Source organism: Poecilia reticulata, chromosome 16 (assembly GCF_904066995.2).
Source record: "Poecilia reticulata chromosome 16, P_reticulata-male-v2, whole genome shotgun sequence".
In the NCBI taxonomy this organism is placed as follows: domain Eukaryota; kingdom Metazoa; phylum Chordata; class Actinopteri; order Cyprinodontiformes; family Poeciliidae; genus Poecilia; species Poecilia reticulata.
In genome coordinates, this window is record NC_088845.1 from 18,860,902 (window position 1) to 18,883,018 (window position 22,117).

The 22,117-nt window shown below is 37.5% G+C and overlaps 2 protein-coding genes across 2 annotated transcripts; both read right to left on the minus strand.

The window, feature by feature from the left end:
- Positions 1-1,931: 1,931 nt before the first annotated feature.
- On the minus strand, positions 1,932-10,546 carry hoxa13b (homeobox A13b). The gene is made up of 2 exons (XM_008432498.3): positions 4,012-10,546; positions 1,932-3,859 (listed from the first exon to the last, which is right to left on the minus strand). The coding sequence occupies exons 1-2, from the start codon at positions 4,628-4,630 to the stop codon at positions 3,618-3,620; spliced, it is 861 nt and encodes a 286-aa protein (XP_008430720.1). The 5' UTR covers positions 4,631-10,546; the 3' UTR covers positions 1,932-3,617.
- A 123-nt stretch (positions 10,547-10,669) lies between these two features.
- Positions 10,670-21,028, minus strand: hibadhb (3-hydroxyisobutyrate dehydrogenase b). Its single transcript, XM_008432497.3, has 8 exons — positions 20,896-21,028; positions 20,278-20,438; positions 20,071-20,180; positions 19,858-19,979; positions 12,596-12,729; positions 12,329-12,405; positions 12,069-12,225; positions 10,670-11,306 (listed from the first exon to the last, which is right to left on the minus strand). The coding sequence occupies exons 1-8, from the start codon at positions 20,963-20,965 to the stop codon at positions 11,148-11,150; spliced, it is 990 nt and encodes a 329-aa protein (XP_008430719.1). The 5' UTR covers positions 20,966-21,028; the 3' UTR covers positions 10,670-11,147.
- Positions 21,029-22,117: the final 1,089 nt, after the last annotated feature.

The following is a 22,117-nucleotide window of genomic DNA, read 5'->3' on the forward strand; positions in this document are numbered from 1 at the left end:
TCTCGGAATCACCAACAAGAAAACGCAAAAACATTAACAAATGTGTTACTTAATGAATGGTATAAAAATGTGTAGTGTTTCTCCTATAGGAAGAAATAACAAAAAAAATAAATAAATAAATTCATAGTTACATTGACGCATTTTACTGGTTCTTATCTTTAGACATGTTTCTGCTGCTGCTGCATCCTAATAATGATTACTTCTGGTTTTAAGGCTCAATTGGTTGGACAGACATAGAAAAGATGAAGTTACTATTAAAGTTAAAGGCCTTTACCGATCATTAAACATAGTTAAGGAGGTGGTCAAATGGGCTGCTCAAGTCTCGCTTTCGACATCTGTATTTAGGCCTAATTTGAACAATGTGTGTAGCTTAAAAAAGTCAGCTTTTCAGAATGTTTTTTTCTGGGCTACATAAAGAGAGCTACTGACCCACCTGAAATGGCCATAAAAGCATGTTCATGGGCGTCCAGTGCTTGGAGAGTTAAGGCCTACATGTTTGGGTAGGAGATGCAATTACCTGACTTACCAGTAGGGGGAGCAATGACACAAAACAATAACGTAGCAGCAAGGTCAAAGAGGAACATTGTCACATCAAGATTTAAGTGAAAGCAGTTAGGATGTAATATTTATGTAGAGGTTTTCTGATAAGAAGGAAGAATATAAAACACCCTACCAGTGTATTTATAATTGAGCACCAAACTTTGATAAAAGCCATCCATATCACTGTCTTCTGAGTTTAGATGAACGACAATGTGCCCTTATTAAGTATGTTATTATATAAACTGAGATGATCCATATTTTATCTAAGATTTCTTTTATTTTCACTATACCGGAAGAATGAATGGTTGTAACAGAGTTTTGTTCCTTTTATTTCTCAATGGAGGTTTTCTTAGCTTAAAGATATGTTAGAATACACATACAGTTGGTTAAGCATCAGAATAAAATAAATCTTATCCTCCTGACTACCAGGAAAAAAAATATTGTCCAATCACCATTTTTTTTTTTTAAATCCCACAGTCTTTGTAAGGTAATAAAATGTTTTATGCACTTACTTTGTCTCTTCCCATAAAATGTGTTAAATAAATGCCATTTTTATGAATTAGAAAAAGATACGTACAAAAGTCCCACCGCTTCACATGTGGTATCATTGAAAAGCCCTAAATGTCCTCTTCAGATACCAAAAGGAATTAATTCAGTAGAATGCAGGGGGTTGGGAGATATTCAAGTTTAGAAATGTCCTCTACTGAGGACAAAAATGAACTACTGGTAGTCAGGAGGATATAATACTGTTGTCACTGAAGAAAAAAAGGAAATCTAATCTCCAAAAATAACATGAGTGACTCAATCAATTCCTCTCTTTACTAATACAGATTTTATTTAGAGTTCATGCTTGCATGTTGCCATTTTCTTTCTGCTTCCATTATGTAGCTTGTAAAACAATCGTTTCACACCCATGTTCCAAACCTTCGTGTGTCACTCGTGGGTGGTTATAGTTTGATGAATCATAGTGCTAAAAAATAAAAAATAAAAAATCTCAATTATAGGATATATGAATGCATTTGTGATTTTTTTTTAATACGTTCCGATTTGTCAGTTTGTCAGATTGCAAGTAGCCTACATTTTGAAAATAACAACCCTCAAGCAGAACTCTAGCATGCTTTCCATAAAGCCCACATTTATGAATAACAATATTTTGTATCAGTCTAATGTAATCTTCTAATATTAAATGTTGTGTTTTATTAACTGTAAGAAGAAAATCATGACTATAGTCATCACCAGTCTGTGTGTAATTGTTGTAATGTGTTCTACTTAGTAAATCGAGTCAGTGAAATAAATGAACTTTCCAATAGTATTATAATTTATTCAATGTTACTGTAGTTCAGGTGTTGCAATGTAATTTCGCCGTTTGTATACTCGTACCTTTGATGTTTGGTTACGTTGTAAGAGCCGTGTAAAATGGTCGACTCTTAAGTGTTACATTGGTCAAACCGAAATAAATCCCAGCAACTTATTGCTGATATATATTATTTATTGAGGTCATGTAACTACATTTCAATGCAGTAAACCAACTTACAAAACCTCCCCATTATAGGAAAGACCTTAAGTAGAGTAAGAACTGGCAAATTGAGGAGCGCCCAACAAAAACAGCTACAGATTCTAGAACCGCAGCCCAGACAGGAAAACTGCGCTGACAAAGATTCGCCGCTAGATGGCGACACAGAGTCTCTGAGATAAATACTGGGACCTGAATCAAACTGTTGGCCTGTTAACACTTCCATCGTCATACCAGGCAATATAAATCATATTTTCATTTGAAACCGCAGTCAATCACTTTATTCGAATTTTCTCATGAAACAGAAAGATAAATGAAACCCCAGTGACAGCAGTGCACTTATAGAGTCTGTCAAACATATATTGCCAGAAAACGTTGGTTTATGAATAAGAAACTGGAAACGCACTCGGCTGTACATAAAATATTTACACATGTTTTGGTGTAGTTCATCCAGTTATGTTGAGTTTTTTTCTTCTTCTTGAAAAGTAAGCAGGAGGACAAAATGTAAATGCGGGAGCAATAGGGAAAAAAGGCAAGTACATGCCTTTTTCAGACAAACTGACAAACTCTTAAAATCAGTGGCGCCACCAAGGGGTCGGGGCAAAGGTGCCAGAGGCCTTCGTTACATGTTTGCGGGTAACCCCCTCATCTTTTTAAAATGAATTCCGCACAAGAGAGAAAAAGCAAAACATATTTTAATTTGTTTTATTTATTTTTTTTATAAATAATTTATTTGTATGTCCGTTCTGGTGTTTCATGGTGTGCCATCTTTGATTATTCCCCTCTCCCTCCCCCGTATTTCTAACGATTGCACAATAAAAATAAAATTCTGTTGAAGCTTTTGGTTTCAGTGTCCCACGCCAAGACTATCAGCGGAGACCATCTGGCCACCCCTCTGAAAAGGTTCCGAAGGCGCCTTTGATTGAAACATTGGAAATCCTAATGAAACGCTTGGTAAAGTTTCATAGGTAACCCGCTGAGAATGAAAGACGTGATGAAAGCTGATTTTATAGAAAAATTCATTTCTCAAATTGGGGATGGAGCTAAATATTCGGATACAAATACTACAAATGTGTTCTAGTAATTTCATGATAATAACCTGCTTTTGTTACTCTTTACCACAGTCTGAAACCAAAAGTTTTTTTTGTTTGTTTTTTTGTTTTTGTTTTATTTATTATTATTATTATTCGTGCGCTTCAGCCGTATATTTTCTTATTAAAAGGAAAATGAGCACAATTTGCTGGTGGTTCACCCATGTCAACGCAGAATAGTTGTCACAATGCTCGTCAGGATGGTGACTACTGAAACGTCCCGCAAAATCGCTTCAAACTCTAGATCTCTTCCGACCTTCTGCCAACAGGCCCCACGGACTGGTTCCAATTAAAACGAGGAAGGAAACGTTATAGTTCAAACCAGAGCCGTTCCGGCGACAGTGTGTAACAGTTCATAAATGGAATAAATTATAGCACAGTTTTCTATCTTTTTCTTTTTTCTTTTCTTTTTTTCTTCCACTGTTGAAAGCGCACCCATGTCCGCCTTCCACGTCTCGGGAATGTCTCCAGAGCTAACTAGAGCTCTTGAACTTATTGACAACTTTTTTCTCCTTTACGCGCCTGTTCTGGAACCAGATCGTCACTTGTCTCTCTGTCAGGTTCGTCTGCGCGGATATCCGTCTCCTTTTGTCCTTGGTGATGAATTTGTTGGTGGCGTACTCCCTCTCCAATTCTTTGAGTTGCACCTTTGTGTATGGCACGCGTTTCTTTCTCCCACGACGGACCGAGCTGTCCATACCACCAGATAAGGAGTCTGTGGGTGAAAAAGAAATGCAGCATTATACTCCAGAAAACAAACGACTGCAGAATTAAATGTACAACTTTTTTTTTTTTTTTGCTCAAAAATAAGATTTTTGCATTAACCCATGCAATTTATTTGAACTGAATCTTTACCTATTAATATACCTTGTAATGATGATTTCCACAGAGAGTTTGCCTGCGATTGCTCCTTGGTGCAGTAAACCTGACCACTCCACCCATTCGTGATGGCCCAGGGCTGATAGGGCTCCATGGGCAGCAGAGACTCTCTTGGCTCGGGTGGCGCACTCAGCGCAGGTACCACCGGCACATCCAGGTAGCTGGCCTGGTAGGGGCTGGAGGAATATCCCTGGTAGAAGGCAAACTCCTTCGCCTCACCAGAGACTGAAGAGTCCGCGTATTTCTCTCCATAACCGGAGGGCTGCGCGCACGCCTTGACGCCGCCGTGTGACACCCTGCACGGGTAGTACCCGCTGCCAAAGTATCCGTAGGGCAGAGAAGCGTTGGGCGAGCTCTGAGTGGCAGAGCAGGGGCTGCACTGCTTGCCAGGCTCCCCCACCCCAGAGACTGGCACATCGCTTGCAGCGTAGGTGGTGCTGGGAGCCAGTGAGGTTGGATGCGCCAACAGATTCCTGCACTGGTTTGCTGCGAAGTTCCCACCTGTGAAGCCTTCCATGTTCTTGCTTCTCTCCTCTTGTGAGCCGCCGTCGTAAAGGAACATGACCGGGTCGATCCAGGGCGAGCCGAGGAGTAACGAGGCGGTCATAGCATGTCCTACATGGGAGGAGAGGAGCAGCTCTTTTTCATAAATCCCCTCGACTGAGCCGAGACAGGGACCCAGGGCTGAGTAACGATACCAGCACACCAGAGTGCTCTGAGATCGGGAGGTTATTGGCCAAGGCCAAACACGTGATATGCAAAGGAGATGATAAACGTCTCGACATCTGATAATACCGATAGGGCTCTGTGTTTGCAAAGACACTGACTTCTTCGATCTGTATGCCAAGACACTATGCTTTGTTTCTTTTGGGGTTTTTTTTTTCGGATCTGAAATTGATTTTGAAATCTCATGCCGATCGACACGTTTTTATTTGTTTGCTATTTCATCACATAAATTATTATTGACGGAGATTCAGTTTATCATTTGTGTGCCAAGACCGAAAATTATGTTTTTCTTTTTCTTTTTTTTTATTTTCTCGTTGTTGGTGCGCAATTATACACTTGGTATCTCCTTATTTCAAACACCAAATATGCCATGTGTTTAATTGATTTTGGTTTCGTTGAACATCATTGTATATATTAGGTTCAGAGTGAATTTTTAAGATAGCTTTTTTTTTTTTTTTAATATATGCTTACAATAAAAATGAAGTGTTAAATCAAACTCTTTCCATGTTTTGGTGTTGCGCACAGATGTGTGGTGCTCGGTGGCGTCGGTGCGCACTGATATGAGCAGTTTGGCATCTTCTTATTTTAAGGAGCGAACCATCTAGATGTGATGTCATGGGTTTAATTGTGTTTGGCGCTATCGACCATTTGTTCGTGCCTTAAATCAAAATTGACGGTTTAAATACATTTTTGGAGCAAAAAAAAAAAAAAACAAATAAAATAGTGCGATGCTCTCGGCACGTTTCCAGTTTGACCACCAAACAAGCAATTTTAGTTTGCAGACAACTTTCACAGAAGGGAGTGTAAAATTTGTTTGGGTGCAGCAGTGATAGGTTGAACGCAGCTTTAAATAGATATACAGCCACTCTGTTTCACAGAATCTAAACAGAAAAAAAAAAAAATGCGAGTTTGTTTTTGTCGTTTTTTTAAACATATATAAATAATTTAAACAGCTTTTTAAATGCAAATATTTACTTTGCTGGTATGGCTTTGTTATCTTTGTTCCACAAACACACACACCCAAAACAAAACCTACACTTCCTGAAAATATATGGAAAGCGAGAACACTTAAAAAAAGTAAAATATAAGTTTCCCATTTAACTTATCCTCTTTATTATGGTCAAAATTTTGCACCAAAATTTCGCTCATATTCTTTTTTGTGTATTCTTCAAAAGGGTCATGGACATTTTGCCCCAGATTTAATCATACAAGCAAACTGTCATCTGACAAAAATAGATATAACATGACAGCGTTTGCTGGAAAATCTCATAATAATAATAATAATAATAATAATAATAATAATAATAATAATAATAATAATAATAATAATAATAATAATAATAATAATAATAATAAAATGCTCGATATCCACTAAATAGCTAAACAAATAAACAAAAAAAAAAAAAACTCCAGAGAGCTGTTTATACGATGTACTGTTTCTCAGTTATATGGGTACAGTGTTCTAAATATGCCCAGAGGCGTTTTTCCTGTGTGGGATCTTACAGTCTCCACTGGTTACAGCTCCTCTGGCGAATTTTTGGGTTTCTTTAATTACATTATTCAGATAGGGGGGTGGTCCAGAGCCTGGGAGATTTTATACGTCAATAAAATCCTTCTTTAAATATAATAATACCATCCGCTATTGTGGCTCTGGGATTAGGAAGCGAGTATGCAAGATGAACGTAAACATTACACAAATGGTCGCCCTTCTCCTCCTCTTCCTCCTCCTCCTCCCCTCTGCAAGTCAGAGACGCGACCGGAGGCCAAGGTCAAGTTGAAAGTTGCAGTCCAGTCAGGAAGGACAGAGGAGGAGATTAGAGCAACAGATCAGGCTCCTTTTAATGCAACCCCTATTCTTTTTTCTTCTTTTTTTTTTTTTCCAACACAGATTTAGGAGTGAGTGGTGAAAACGCACAAGTGAAAATAAAGTGACTCAGACCGACACTAAAAATAATGCCAGTGACTCCTGTCTTTTTTTTTTTTAATTTGGGGGTGAATCTGCAAAGTTAAAATAATCGGGGGGGGGGGGGGTGGAAGACGTGAAGCAAAGATCTGACGGAGATGGCTTAAAAGCTGTCGCTTCAAAGTTCATTTTCTCCCGAGAGCACACAAGCAGGGGAATGCAGAACCAAATAAATGTGAGCACCCATTTTTATTTTAATGGAGTTTTCCCACCTTTTGAGGCTGTAAATCTTTATGGCTCAAGTTCATAGCTTGTAGGCCGGAAGGCGTAGCCCACATTTCAGGGAATGGGGGGGCGAAAGAGGCTTAAAACTTTTTAAATACTCTTTTCTTTATCGGTTTGTGTCTGATTTTGATTGCACTGCGATAATGACCCTAAACCTGCTTCTTTTTATTTAACAACCTAAACGCCGCATTTTTGAGGGGAGGGGGGGGAGTCGCACTTTTATTTTCTTTTTTTTTATCTAAGCTTGAAGAGCAGTCGAGGAATAGTGCTGGGTCCACAGAAATGATCAGAGACAAGTTGATGAAAAAGAAAATCGTTCAGTTAAAAATGAACGAAACAGCTACTAGAAACTGTTATTTGAGCTGCCACTTAAACTGATAAAAAAAAATACAATAATTAATTCACAGTTTTAAAATGTAGTTTTTGCATGCATAAAATGTTTGGGGGGTTCTGAACGAAAACGGTACATATAAAAAAAAGGAAGGAACATGAATTGATCTGCATCTGGCCCGCTGGACGGGATCCCAAGAAGATAAATAATATTAAAATTAATATTTTAACACCCCTGGTTTCATTTTTTTTAGCCACATAAATTTAAATCGACCAAATCTCTAGTTTCTGACCTATCTGATTTGGTATTTAATTGATTGTGCGTTCGAACAATCACCGAAAACTGCAGCTTTTTAATCATTAGTAACCGTGAACGTAAAACGTGACTTCGACGGAGACACAACAAGCAGACAGTATTAAATTGGCGTGGAAAAAATTGCGAATGTTTATATAAATCTCCCGTAAATAGTTTTCTCCGTATGATTGTGACTTCTGTTTAAAACCAACGAATATGTTGGATTTAAAAGTATTCAACATTTATGGATATTTAAATAGTTTTTAAACACTATTTTAAAAACTATTTTAAATAGACTATTTATAAACATTCGAAACCAGCTCAAAAGCAGACTAATCTAAGGTCAGTATAAGTACAAATGAAACTTTTTAAGACATTCTGTGTTAAACACTTTGGAGTCATATTTTTGATTAGGTTAATAAGCTGCAGCTTAGTTCTCAAGTGCCTTGGGCTGGCTCTGAATTTCTGAATTGACCCACTTAATTTTAGTCCCAATTTCACCAGTTACTTATTTATTTATTTTAGAAGCTGTTATGTATACCCATGCAAACCGAAAAGTTAAAATGAAAACGTGTGGATTTGTCTGCACGTAAAGACCCGTATGATTATTAATAAAAATATAAATAGATGATACTGGGGGAAAAAAAAAATATATATATATATTTAATGGAGCTTTTAACAATCAGTCTAGTTTCGTGAGAAAGGCTAAATTCAGGGTGTACATTTACAACCTAACCGGCGCGTTTTGGGACTTCAAAACTGCAGATGGCACAAAACACGTGAAAAAAGTGTTGATTTGAGCTAGAAGTCCATGAGGGGATCTCAAAGGAGCTTGGCTCTTCACAGAGAATAGCAAAACTCTAAATTTGTTGTTACGCTCGTCAGGAATTCGTCTACTTTAACATCTGTTTTTAAAACTTTTTGAATAGAAATTTAATTAGTGCAAAATGCGTTTAAACTTGAAATTCATACTTGATTATGATTTTAAATGTAATCTGTAATCTTAGCGTGGATATGTCTTAAGGTTGCTAGTTCAACATTGTGTGCTGCGTTTTGCCTGCGCTATAGAGCCACATTTCCCCCACAGTGCAGCTACAAATTGATTAATGAAGAAGTAGAAATTGCCCCCGTTTTCCAACTCCACAGTGAAAAACGTTGCAGTCTGGACTCCAGAGGCGGTTCTTGAATGAATGGCTTCCTGGACGAGCCTGTCCAAACACACACTCCAACCCCCACCCCGCCCGTCACAAACATTATTCTGGAAAAACAAAAAAACAAAATATCATGTCACAAACAAGCTGAAATATTTTTGATATAATCAAAATGGCTTTAATCACTGTAAAATAATTAATTCCAGGTTTCATCACTCAAGACATGTTCTTTTTAGTTTTTTTTAGTTTTATTCCAGACAAATGCACTACAGCTTACAGAGTATGTCAAAGTTGTATTTTATTTTATTTTTTAATTACTTGTATTTATTCTCTTAATTATCGACATAGCACAATTTTCTGCGATGAAGTCTGACAAGAAAGCAGTGACTCCTTAAAACACACACACGCACACACACATACACACACACACACACACACACACACACACACACACACACACACACACACACACACACACACACACACACACACACACACACACACACACACACACACACACACACCTAAAAAGTCCTTTAATCTCGCATCAGGTAATCAGGTGGTGTCATCTGGTAAGTAACACATACAGCTATATTTAATTACAGTGAGCACGCCACACCAGCACGCCTCTTATTACTGGATTTGTTAATAAGTAACAGAAAATGTCTTCAAGATGCAAAGAGGTTTTTGTTTTAATACACTGATTCGCCTCCAGGAACTCGCTGCTTTGGGCAGAAAACCTTACAATCCGCATTAAACTCAGACAAAGTCAGAGAAATAACAGTGTGTGTGTGCCTGCAATTTATTCAATGCTGCTTTTTTTTTTTTTATTTAGACATATGTATGGTGTAAACCACAACGGTGCTCCCAAAACAAATTCTAAGGGGTTCCTACAACACTGGGATATCTATAATAGTCACATTAAAAAAAACACAGCGTATTTTGACCTAGTTTGTCTTTGACCAAGTTGCAAAAAAAAAAAAAGCCATTGATATTCTCTACTATTTCCACAATGTTTTTAATACATTAGTTTTTGTTGTTTTTTTTTTAAGTCTTTTGAGCGAGAATTGGACAGCCCAGTGTATGAAGCCAATTTAAGCATTTTCCCTGCAGCAAGTTAACACATGGCAGGGAGCTGCACAGAAACCAGGGGGAGAAATTAGCTGCGTTCACGTTCATTTCCCTAAATCTCATCAGTCTGTGAGCATAATCTCATACATATGGCAAAAGTCCCAAATATCACAGCAAATCTGAAACCTCACACATACCACTGAGTGCACAAGGTTGTTATAAAGGGAAGTTGTTTTGGCTTGACGTGCCACGGCGGCAACAGATGATCCGTGTGTCACAATCTGCTGCAGGCTCGAGACCAAAGTACTTCTCTGTTTAAGCAGATGACAGCACAGCTCTTAGCCTACAGTGCTTAATGGACTTTTTATGGCTCTGTCTTGTGATCGCATGACCCTTGGCACCTTGGCCTCTCAGCAGTTATTGGTAAAGCAGATCAGAAACATGCTGCAGTTCTTCTCTGGCCAACACATGCGTGTGTGTGCATGCTATGCTGTGTCTGATTTCAGTGGGAGGCAACATGTAAATTACATGCAATTTTCAAAAAACTGTCCAAAAGGTTTCAGATGAAACTCAAGTTTGTGGACAAACGTGGCAGAGAGTGAGGATGTCTCCAGTGGCGTGAGATATCCTCTCGCTGCAAAACTGCACGCTTTTCAGACAAGCTAAAGGCTCAACTCATTCTAATAAATAATGAAGTTATTTTTGGCAATAAAGTAATAGCATTTAAATTTGGTAGTAACAATATCAGCATTCTTCAAAGATCATTTTAGTTGCGGAAATAATTACAATAATAATACCTTTTACTTATTTCCGTCATGTTCACCTTCAAAGAAAAACACCAATAGAAGAAGGCATGGGCTAAATTATTTGGTAGGAAGCTCAAGACAATGAGTACTTTGTGTTTATTCTCCAACAGCACAGTACATTTAAAAGCAACAACTCCAAAGTCAACAGAAAATCCTAGTGTGAACAGAAAAACCATTGTAAAGAAATAAAAACATGATAAATATGTAGAGACTAAAACCATATTGCAGTTATTCAGCCTTCACATAGTAATATAATCAAACTTTCAGGGATTTTCCCTCTGCATGTAAGTGACAATTGACATGGGATTTAAACAGAAAGGAGTGTCTTATATATATATATAAAAGCTTAATCACAGCTGAAGTTTAACTTCCAACATTACAGAAGTGCTCAAGTGACCCGTCAGACTGTGCTGTAGTTATCTAGGGCTTCACGCATTTCCTAACTTTCTGCCGAAATAAAGTCTCTGTGTCACAATACACCGTAACTACACGCTATGTTAGTCCTGTGCAGGGCGAGGCACGTGGCAACGTCGTGGACGGGGTGGTGGAAGCGGATGTTACTGGCCCTCCTCTTCACGCAGGAACTGGAACACGGAGGAGAAGTCTTTATTGGCATAACCGCGCGCACACATCATACGGTAGATCTGGTGGGCCAAGGAGCCGAGCGGGGCAGGAGTCCTCGTGTTGGTGGCTGTGTTCTGTGCCAGACCCAAGTCCTAAGAAGGAAGGAAAGAAAGAAGGGGAGAAGGAGAGAATGTAAATCAAACATACATTAGAAAAACCAACAGGACTTAAAATTTCATTCAGAAAACAAAACCACAAGCCGTAACACACACGCCACAGCGTGCTCTGTCTGAAAGTAGCTCAACTAGTTTACTGGATGGCTTCAAGTGTTTTTCCAGAGTAAATTAAATTTAATTCTTAATAGACTTTTCATAAAATTAGAGTAGACATATTAAAATGAAAAATCGACTATGCATCAAATAAATGTTTACTTTAATGGAAAAGAAACGTCTACACTATAAAAAAAAAAGAAAAAAAAAAGTACTATACAGATATATTACAAATAACCCCGTCTGGATTATTTTGGTAACTTTGTGGTGAAACATGCACTGATTCAGTCAAGTCGTTTTAACACAGCAGGGCTGAATTATAAATTTGATACTAGGTAAAAGTTTCTAATCAAACAATAGCTCAAAATAAGCTGTGTGTAGAATTGTGGAAAGATTCAAAATATAAAAATACAGGAGTCGTTACATAATTACATCTCATCAGATCAGTTTTCATTCAATTTCTGACTTAAAAAGACCATGTCTGGCTGCTTGTTGCAGAAAGTTGTGAGAATGCAACAAAAAAAAACAGTTATTTAAATTTAACATATATGACCCCACAGCTCAAACCCAGCATCTAGTTTACCAAAATGACCATAAAAACAGCCCCATCCCCCCTATTTGTGAATGCGTGGTGAATAAACTGACCTTAGCCATCAGCTGTGTGCCAAAACCTCCCTGGTAGTTGTTTCCAGATGGGACTCCCTCCATGACTCCTGGCACTGGGTTGTAGGTGTCACTGGACCAGCAGCGGCCTGAACTCATGTTTAATATTTTGGCCAAAAGTTTTGGATCTAGTCCAAGTCTGTGGGTGAAGAGAATGTGCTGCAGGGATTATATTTTAGCTACTTATGAACATACTTAATTATCCAATAATAATGTTTATTATTATTATTATTATTATCTACCTGATTCCCAAGTTCATTGTCTCTGAGGTTCCAATCATTCCTATGGCTAAAAGCATGTTGTTACAAATTTTTGCAGCCTGTAATCATATGAGCACATAAAAGCATTTAAAAACCAAAATACTCAAGATTATTGGCGTTTGTGAGAAAATGTCCTTGGTCAACAACTGACTATCACACACATACGATATATATTTATCTTACTAAAAGGTTGTTTTATGAACAGGGAAACTCCATGAAACTGGACCAACACTAGGAAGGTAATCACACCTGTCCCGTTCCAACTTGACCGCAGTAAACCACATTAGCTCCCATGCAGCTGAGAAGCTCTTTGGCTGCAGTAAATTCCTCCTCCGCTCCTCCGACCATGAAAGTCAGTTTACCTGAACTGGCAGCGCCCACACCTAGAGAAGAAAAATAAAGCATGTTTGCACACGTTGCTATGACGATAAAGCCAGGTTTCATTAGCCAAAATTAACACTGAATCAAAAAAGGAGCACACAGCATCAACTAGGTAAAACTTAAATTGCTAATAAAAGTTTTAAAGGAACAGTTCCGAGTCTCATATGTTGCATGTTTATGTAGTTTATATGAAGTTTACATTTCATTAAAAAAAAAAAACCCCAAAGTGGATCAAACTAATTCACAGACCATATTTTCTCTCTCTTTCTTAATGCTTTTAATCATTCGGATTAATTTGATGTAATTTTATCTATTAGCCAGTCATAGAGTCATATCCAACAATTTTGTAATGTGCTAGAGAAAAAAAATTAAATATACACTACAGAAAACATAGAAAAACAAACTGTGCAAAAATGTCTTAATCTAAAAAGAATAAGAAAAAAACCGTCTCTTCCTGACAGTGGATTTTTCAGAATAAAATAACCCTCTATTAAAAAACAAAACTAACAAAAAATAAATAGCTGGTAAGAAAATCTTGCAACAAAATCTTCAGCAAAATTAACACTATTTTACTTTACTTTTAGTATTGCTTTTATTTTAAAAACAAAAATACTTTTACATTTATAATGCCAGTAAAATAATAACCACATGTTGCCAATAAGTCTAAGTATGACAGTAATTGAAAAACATTTTTGTAACATTTGTAAGCACAGATGCACATATATGCATGAATTGAAGTTAAAGGTTGTCATCCAAATTCAATCTCAATTGTTTAGATGTAGTCATTACCAATAACACACACACACACACACACGCACGCACGCACGCACGCACACACACACACACACACACTAGATAAATGGTTTGACTCAGTGACTCAAACCATTTTTTAAGCAGTTGTGCAGTCTGTGGAAGACCTGAAAAAAACTGATGCAGGAAAAGAAAATTTGACTGTCTGTTCTCACGCTGCTTTTCATTTAAATGTAGGAACAGCTGGTTCTGGCTCAGGTTCGTACAGGGTTAAAATCTTGACACTATACAATAACCAGGTGCAAAACATATGGGTGCCAAAGAGTTAGCCAGCAAAGTCTTATAATTAATCCTTAAGTTTACAGGAAGCCAGTGGAGAAGTGCCAAGGTGAGTGTTAAAAGTTTCCCCTTCCCTAATCCTCAGACAAAAACTGCTCGAAGCATTTTGCATTAATGGACAGAAACAATGAGCTAAGTGTTGCAGAAGGCAACGCATATAAAAGAAGGAGGATCAACACCAGCTTCAGAGTTTATCCTCAACATCTACATTTAACAAAAAAACATCAGATTCTACAAATGAATCAAGATATATCCAAATGAAGGAGTCTAGTCAGTAACAGAACAATAAATGAAGAGAGTTGGAACATTTCACACTGTCAAGTCTAGCAGGTATGAAAAGCACACTAAAAATGTTTCTAATACAAGAGAAACTAGAATAAATCAGATTTCTGATGCAATAGTTCCACAGAATGAATCTGGAAAATAAAAGACAATTAAATCAGTAAGTTTAGTTTCCAAATAGTCAATGAGTCATGAGAAAACAATCTTGATTCACTCCAATTGGTAATGGGGGGGGAATAAATAAATTATGGCAACATAACTGATTTAAATTCCAGAAAGACTTAGCCTTAAAAGAAAAGTAGCATAGATTGTGTTTCTGAGCTCAAAAGCGCCTGAAAAAAATAAAAAATAAACAAAAAACACAATTACACAATCTGTCTTTTGGTCAAATTCATCTTATTTTCCTTAAAGGAATCAGTTGTACAGGGGGAAAAAGACAAAGTAGTAACAGCATGTCCAAAATGCACTCAAATGGCAAGGGGTTGCACCAGTTCTCCTGGAAAAGGTTTAATGTGCCGTTTTATCAATAAGATGTACAACCTTGTGATTGATGGGACTATCAATGTATGATTTGCAGACGTTACAACTCCTGCTGCAGCACACAGCAGATCAAGACAGAAACAAGGGCAAATCATGGGCAAATATGCATATAAATCTTTATTATAGTTGTAGAGTCCTACTGCAAAATTGACTAACCTCAAAGAAAGGGTCTGACATGGATGCAAGTATTTCAGATTTTTTTCTTCTTTTCTGAAGAAACAGCTACCTTCATTTAAAGTCTAAGGGTAAAATATTTACACTGTGAACATTAGAGATATTCCTACATAAAATATTAAATGTTAGACGTCTGGTAGAGAAGCTACAATGGAGTCATGGAAAACTGCTAACCTGTTTGGTGGTCTTGTTAAATAGGTAATTTAGTCAATTTAATTAGTCATTAGATTCTTCAAGAAAGTACATTCAACACGACTGTCTCCCAAACATATATGAATGTACAAATTTGGCAGAACAAAATGAATAATATGATCCCTTTTTCCATCTTCAGTCTCTGTCATTTTATAGCAACTACATGTTGTAAAGTAGGCACAGAGGGTAGGAGAAGTATTTAACACATGATCAATACCTCTCAATCTCCCCACCTTAGGGAAATATTCCTAAGGTGCAAACATGAAATCATCGCCAGCAACAACCCGTTGAGTCCATAAATGCAAATAAGTCGTACCACTTCAATTATATGAACTCTCTCCCAGTGTAGTGCGTCAAAAAGCAGCCCCATACTATAATAATATAATAATGCCACTTCCAAACTTTACTGTTGGCAGGTTGTTTTTGGGATAGTTTGCAGTGCATTTTGACCTCCAAACATACATGGTGTGTGTATTTTAATATCCAAAGAGTTTGTTTCTCTTATCTGACCAGACTGCCCTCCCAGTATTTCACAGGCTTGTCTAAATGTTGTTCAGCAAACTTTACACACATTTCAACATACTTTTTCTTCAACAGTGAAGTCTGTGGTGAGCGTGCATACAGGCCATGGTGGTTGAGTGCATTGCTTATTTTTCCTTTGAAACTATTGTACCTACTAATTTCAGCTATTTCTAGAGCTCTCCACAAATGATACTTGTCTCTTGCTCAACTCTTTAAATGGTTCTTTTCACCCCTCTCTTAAAATCTCGTGGGGAGCACCTGGTAGTGAGCAGTTTTTTGGTGTCATGATATTCCTTCCACTTCCAGATTATGGCCCCACTAATATTAAATGGTATTAATTTGCACTAAGTGACAGGATTTCTGATTACCGAGATATTTCAGCTTGGGTCAGGACTTTCAATGCCATTTTCTACCTATTTTTTCATCATATGTTCAATCTTTTCCAGTTTCTAAATCATAATCTGTGGGAATATTCGGTTTATTCATCTGCGTGTGTGGGCTGGATGGGTTGTTACCAATATGTGCTGAGAATTTTATGTCAAATACACCTTCAGAAATTTATTTACTTAGAAAATTGGTGCCGTGTTCAAAACTTATTTTTCCAGCTATGTTCGACAACAGAAAAAGACAGCTGCCTACTAAACATGAAACAAAAAACATCTTTAAGACACATGTTGAGTTAATTATAGCAGTCTCTTCTTTCCACATGTGCTTTTATGTCTGAGCTTTAACCACTGCCACTGTATTTCTTTTAATCGCTGAGTGACGGACTGAGTTGTTCAAACATTTTTATTAAAAAGGACCAAAAGCTTGGGATTGATGTAAGTATGACATGCAGTTTAGTTTCCAGTGGTTAAATCACTACCACCACAAACAGACCTTTGCAGGAAAAATGCCAATTCATGTGGGCCATCATGGGAAGGAAGGAAATAAATTTTTACTAATCTTCAGGGGCCAGCCATAAAACAGACCAACCTCAATTGAACATAAAGAGACTACTCTGACAAGACAAAGAACATGGGAACCAGAGATTTATGTCAGGACATAAAATTACTGTGCTGTCTACCCTGATTTAAATGCATGTACATGTAAGGCTGTCACAATAAGAACATTTCAAACTTGTCAGAGATACTAATATCCTTTCTTGATACTGCAATTTTTTTGAAGGGGATGGGACATAGGATACTTTCTAATTTAGAGCAAAAAATTTTATCACAATATGATCATATTTCATTTAATTTGGGCAGCCAGTGAGTAGAGGACAACTCAGTCCTCATTTAGAAAAAAAAAAGAATATTTAGAAGTGTGACATCCCAGTTTTGGCAAAACAGCAGACAAGATAATGATATAAATGTCAATGTCCTTTATAGATATTGGTACCTTTGATTTACTTGGGTTCTAAACATAAGAAACTGTTTGCAACCAGTGCAGTCTTTAAAAAAAAGGAATACTGCACTGGCAACGGATAGATTGTTAGGGGTGAGCAGATCCATCTGCCCCAATTTCTTAAATTCTGGGTGATCGGCGATCGGTCGATACTTGCATGTGAAGCCGATCTTATCCACCAATCCTTTCTATAACAACAAGGGGCTGAGAGAGGGCTGCAATTATCAATAGTCAGACTACAATTGCCAACTTTGCAAGTGTGTTGCTATATCTATAGAAACAAATCGGTGTAGGCTAAAATCAGTCAGGTTTTTTAGATATCGGCCAGAAAATTGCAATCGGGTAACATCCCTGGGTAATGATAGGGGAAACGCTGGAGTGTCACTGTGTGCTTTCATTTGTTTTTCAATTTGTGGCAGATACAAAAAAAAAAAAATGGAAATACTACCAAAGGACAATTAAAGGTCATTCTACTCTAAAATAGGTCGCTTTGAAATAATCATTTGCTGTTTCTGAAAATGTTTTACAGATATATTGGTTGGAAAGATTAAACATTCTCTGTGTGAACAAGGATTTAGTCCATGTAAATATATTCAGCAGGAGCTGAATCGACTACAGTTGCAGTTTAGGTTCTTCCTTGGTTCTGTTCAAATTGTCAGCTTCAGTGTGGCTTCGCCGTAACCTCTGTTATCAGTCACATCAAAGCAAAGTAAGGGAATTTTATTTGTCTAGCACATCTTCAGCAACAAGGCAATTCAAAAGGCTTTAATAGCCTTCAGCACTTTTACAACTAAATAGTTGCTGTGTCCCTTACATGGCTTCTGCAAACTGCCTGCACGTCTTCTTCAATTTTGATCAACAATGGCTTTCTTCTTGCCACGCTTCGATAAAGGTCAGATTTTTTAGAGTGCAGAACAAATAGTTGTCCTGTTAACATGTTCTTCAAAGCTCTCGACTGCTTCTGTGACTAACGTTCTCCTTACCCATGCCTGTCAGTTGAGGTGGGACGTCAAGACATGGTGCAGCCGTGCCTTGCCCCTTTCTATGTCTAATAGTTGACTGAACAAGGCTGTGTAAGATGTCATTTCATAATATAGTCCTAAGCTAACTTTTCATACAACTTTATCCCAGACCTGATTGGAGTGTTCCTTGATTTGATGGTGTTGCTTCACTAATGTTCTCTACAAAGTACCTGAGGCCCTAATATAATTGTTCTATTTACTCTGAGACTGAATTACCCACAGGTGGACTATGTGTCTTCATTAGATAACTTCTGAAGTGGCTGTACTATATTTTGTTTGAAGTACAAGACTTAAGGGGGCTAAACATCCATGCATTATTTTACTTCAGCTTCAATTAGCAATGTACTACTTTGTGTTTGTCACATAAGATCAAAGTGAAACAAATGAAAATGTGTGGTTGTAAAACAGCATATACATGTTTAAAGGAGTACCAACATTTTTGCAAGACACCAAGTACATCACATTTTTTAAATTTGTGAATCACTCAAAGTTCTTTGACACAACATTATCACATAATTTTGGAGACTCTCTGAGAACTTACTTCCCTTTATAGTCTCCCAAAAGTATCAGAAAAACATATTTTGTGCAGAAGTGGCATCATTCCACATAAAAAAACATCACAACAAAAGAATAAGATTATGTTTAAACCACTGACAAAGACTGTTTGAAGAAAATTCAAATGTTACGTGACTTACAGTTACTCTGCAGCTACCTAGATAATGGATATTTGACGCTTTCTACATCAACAAGTCTCGCTCTAGCAGGTTTATGTCTGTTTTGGTTCTAGCCAAGATGGGCGTGTCTCTGTTGGCAACATGTAGGCATGAAATGTGGGAACATGTGCGATCTACGAGTGTGCAGGTGCTGTGGTCGATGCTCCAAGAACTTCATTTTATGTCTTTACCCTTGGCTGGGAAGTTTCTTCAAAATCTCTTGGTATATTTATTTGCTGCGGGTTGCCCCATCCAGTTGGTGCTGTACACATTCTTCCAAAATTACCGCCTTTACTCATCCAGTAACGTAAATCCAAGGGACCAAACAACAAATGTTACCAATCAAATCGCTTGTGTGAAATATCTGGCCTGACTCAGCTATCACCACTGAGGCGGCTCCAAAAAAAAAAAAAAAGAAAAGAAAAACATGGAGGAACTACACAGGCTATGCAAATAAAGATGAAGCTGGCTGGGGCTGAAGAACAATACCAGGTGTAATATTTATGGGCATAAATTTTAATATTTATGCCCATAAATATTAAAATTTATGGGCATAAATTTTCTCTTATGCCCATAACAAAAAAAAATTCTGTTATGGGCATAACAGAAAAAAATTTCTGTTATGGGCATAACAGAAAAAAAATTCTGTTATGCCCATTTGTAGACTGCAGGAGAATTAGGTCCACCTAATAAGTAGCTATGCCCAAACAGGTGTCTGTCTATTTTTTCACAACACATATTTCATTTAGTATCTTCCTATGTTTTACAGTGTACTTTGTCGGTCTTGGTCTCCTTCAATTAACAGAGACCTGACAAATTACACCACTAAAAATTCAGTTCCATTAAAACAGATTATGCATGTCTACATATCTGTTTATTTAAAAGAAATTGTGGTAAAATAACAATTTCATATGAAAAGATTTGTAATATAATTAAACTGACATGTTTGTCAGACTGGACAGTTTCTGGATCAAGACCACTTCATATATTTCAAGAAGCTTGTGTGCAAATCGCTTGTGTGAAATACCTGGCCTGACTCAACTTCTAGTACTAGTATTTCTAGCTAGTACTAGAAATACGCTTGTGTAATACTAGTATTAGTATTTCTAGCTAGTACTAGAAATACTAGTACTAACATTCCTAAACAGCTGGACAATGACTTTAATATTTTTTACACAACTAAAAAAATAAAAATCTGATTGAAATGTACCTCCTGATACAGGTGCATCCATAAAAACTGCCCCCAACTTCTCAGCAGCCGCAGCCATTTCTTTAGAAACAGACGGATCAATGGTGCTGGAGTCAATCAGGAGGGATCCTTTCTTTACTTTTCTGTTGAGAAAAAAAATAAATAAATGAGATTAATTCATTGTACGACCAAATGATCTTCAGTGTAAACATTTAAAGAGAAATTAAATTGTACTTGAGAATGCCATTGGGTCCCGTGTACACATCAATGACATTAGGACTAGAGGGAAGCATAGTAATAATACGATCTGCTTTTTCGGCAACCTCTGCAGGATTGTCTACAATCTGTACAACAAAAGTAAAAACATTTAATGTTGCAAAACATGTCACAGAAATATATATACAGAAATATAAATGTGAGTCTATATTCAGCATACACTACCTGAGCACCCAGCTCTTGCACCTCTTTACAAGATTCTGGGAATACATCTGTTGCAATAACAGGATAGCCATGCTTCAGCAGATTTTTTGCCATTGGGTTTCCCATATTTCCCAGACCAACAAACCCCACTTGTGTTTTTGAGGCCATGGACCGTGTGAAAACTGTAACAAAATTATGAAATTGGTAAATATTAAGATGCACAAAATCCCATATTATGCAAATTAAGACCGCGCATGTTTGATACTTCATGTATAGAATTACGAATTATGCTACCGACAACAAAATATTCCAAGAAATTATCTGGCAACAGTTTAGGACACATGATGGAATGTAGACGACTTCTATCACATAGGCTTTTAAAACTAAGAAATACTAGTACCAACCTTCCTAAACAGTCTAATAGGTAAATGTGAACAAAAACGCGATGTTTAATTTGTAAAATAAGGGCACAGAACAGCAGATACAATCATTCCAGCGGAAAATATCCCGAACTTTACCCAAAACATGTCAAGGTAAACCACTGTTGTGTCGCAAATAGCCTTCATTTAACTGCTGTGCTTTTCAAAAAAGTAGCAAAGGCCAGGACGAATGTACAAAGTCTTAATTAACTTTCCGTACCGCACGCAATGTCAACATGCTTCCGACACCTTCCTACTAGGCACAGAGAACCTCTCAGCACAGCGGCCATGCTTCTTTCCTCTTGACCTTAAGGGTGACGTAAACGTACGTACATGAGTGACAGCTGGTCTGTCCAATCAGATAACAGGATTACGCAGCACGGCCCTACAGTTTCAGCCAATGAGCACCAGGGGAGGGTTTAGGATGTACTACGTCACTACAATGTTTCTTTCCTGCAGGTGGTGGGAGTTGTGTTTTTTCTGAGATCAGCATCGTTTTGCTGAGATCAAATTAATAATCAGAATAAGGACCCGTTATATTCTTATTTTGTTTTACTTTGGTTCCGCTTTGCTCTCAATTCAATTCAATTCAAATTTATTTAATTTAGGACATTAAGTAATATTACATGTGAAAAACAGAGCAACTGTTATTTTGTGCAAAGGTTTTCTAGTCTCAGACTAATTTGCAAACCCTGTCCTTAGTTGGATTTCTATTAAACGACAGCAAAAGTACAATTAAAAATTTCTGTCACTGTCACACACACCCAGACAACTACACTGAAAACATGTAAAATACATTTTAGAGATAGCCAATTCTCCAAAACAAAGTGGGTTAATATGTATCATGATCACAAATACTTTTTGTTTGTTTTTACATATATATATTCTGTCCAGGATGCTTTGAGTCAACAGGGATTTCGGCTCCCCTTTTGCTAAACCTAGACCTGAACAAGTAGTTGATGGAGGGAAGGTCAGTCCTGATGATCATTTTTAACCTTCTTGTTTGTTGCAGTTTGGACCTTTCCTGTTTTGTGGACAAGCCAAACCACACCATGATGGATGTGGATGTGGTCAGGAGACAGACTGAATAATGGTGATGACCACCAGCTCATGGGAGGTTGTACTTCTTGAGTTGCTCCAAGAAGTATATATTTTTTTGCTGGGCCTTCTTCTGAACTGTGACTTTGTGTGTGGTCCAACTTACTTTGCAAGAAAGGTGGCCAGAGGGGATTTTAAGTAAACACAGGGTTGTTGAGGATGGTGAGGGCTGGGAGTGACAAGAGTGTTTCTGGATGTCCACCGTCATCTCAACTGTCTTGAGCAGGGTAAGCTCCAGGTGGTTCTGACCACACTAGAGGACTAACCAATGCACCTCCTGTCTGTGTGCAGGCTCATCACTGCCCTGGGTCAGATCAGCAGTGGTTTCACCTGACAATTTCAGG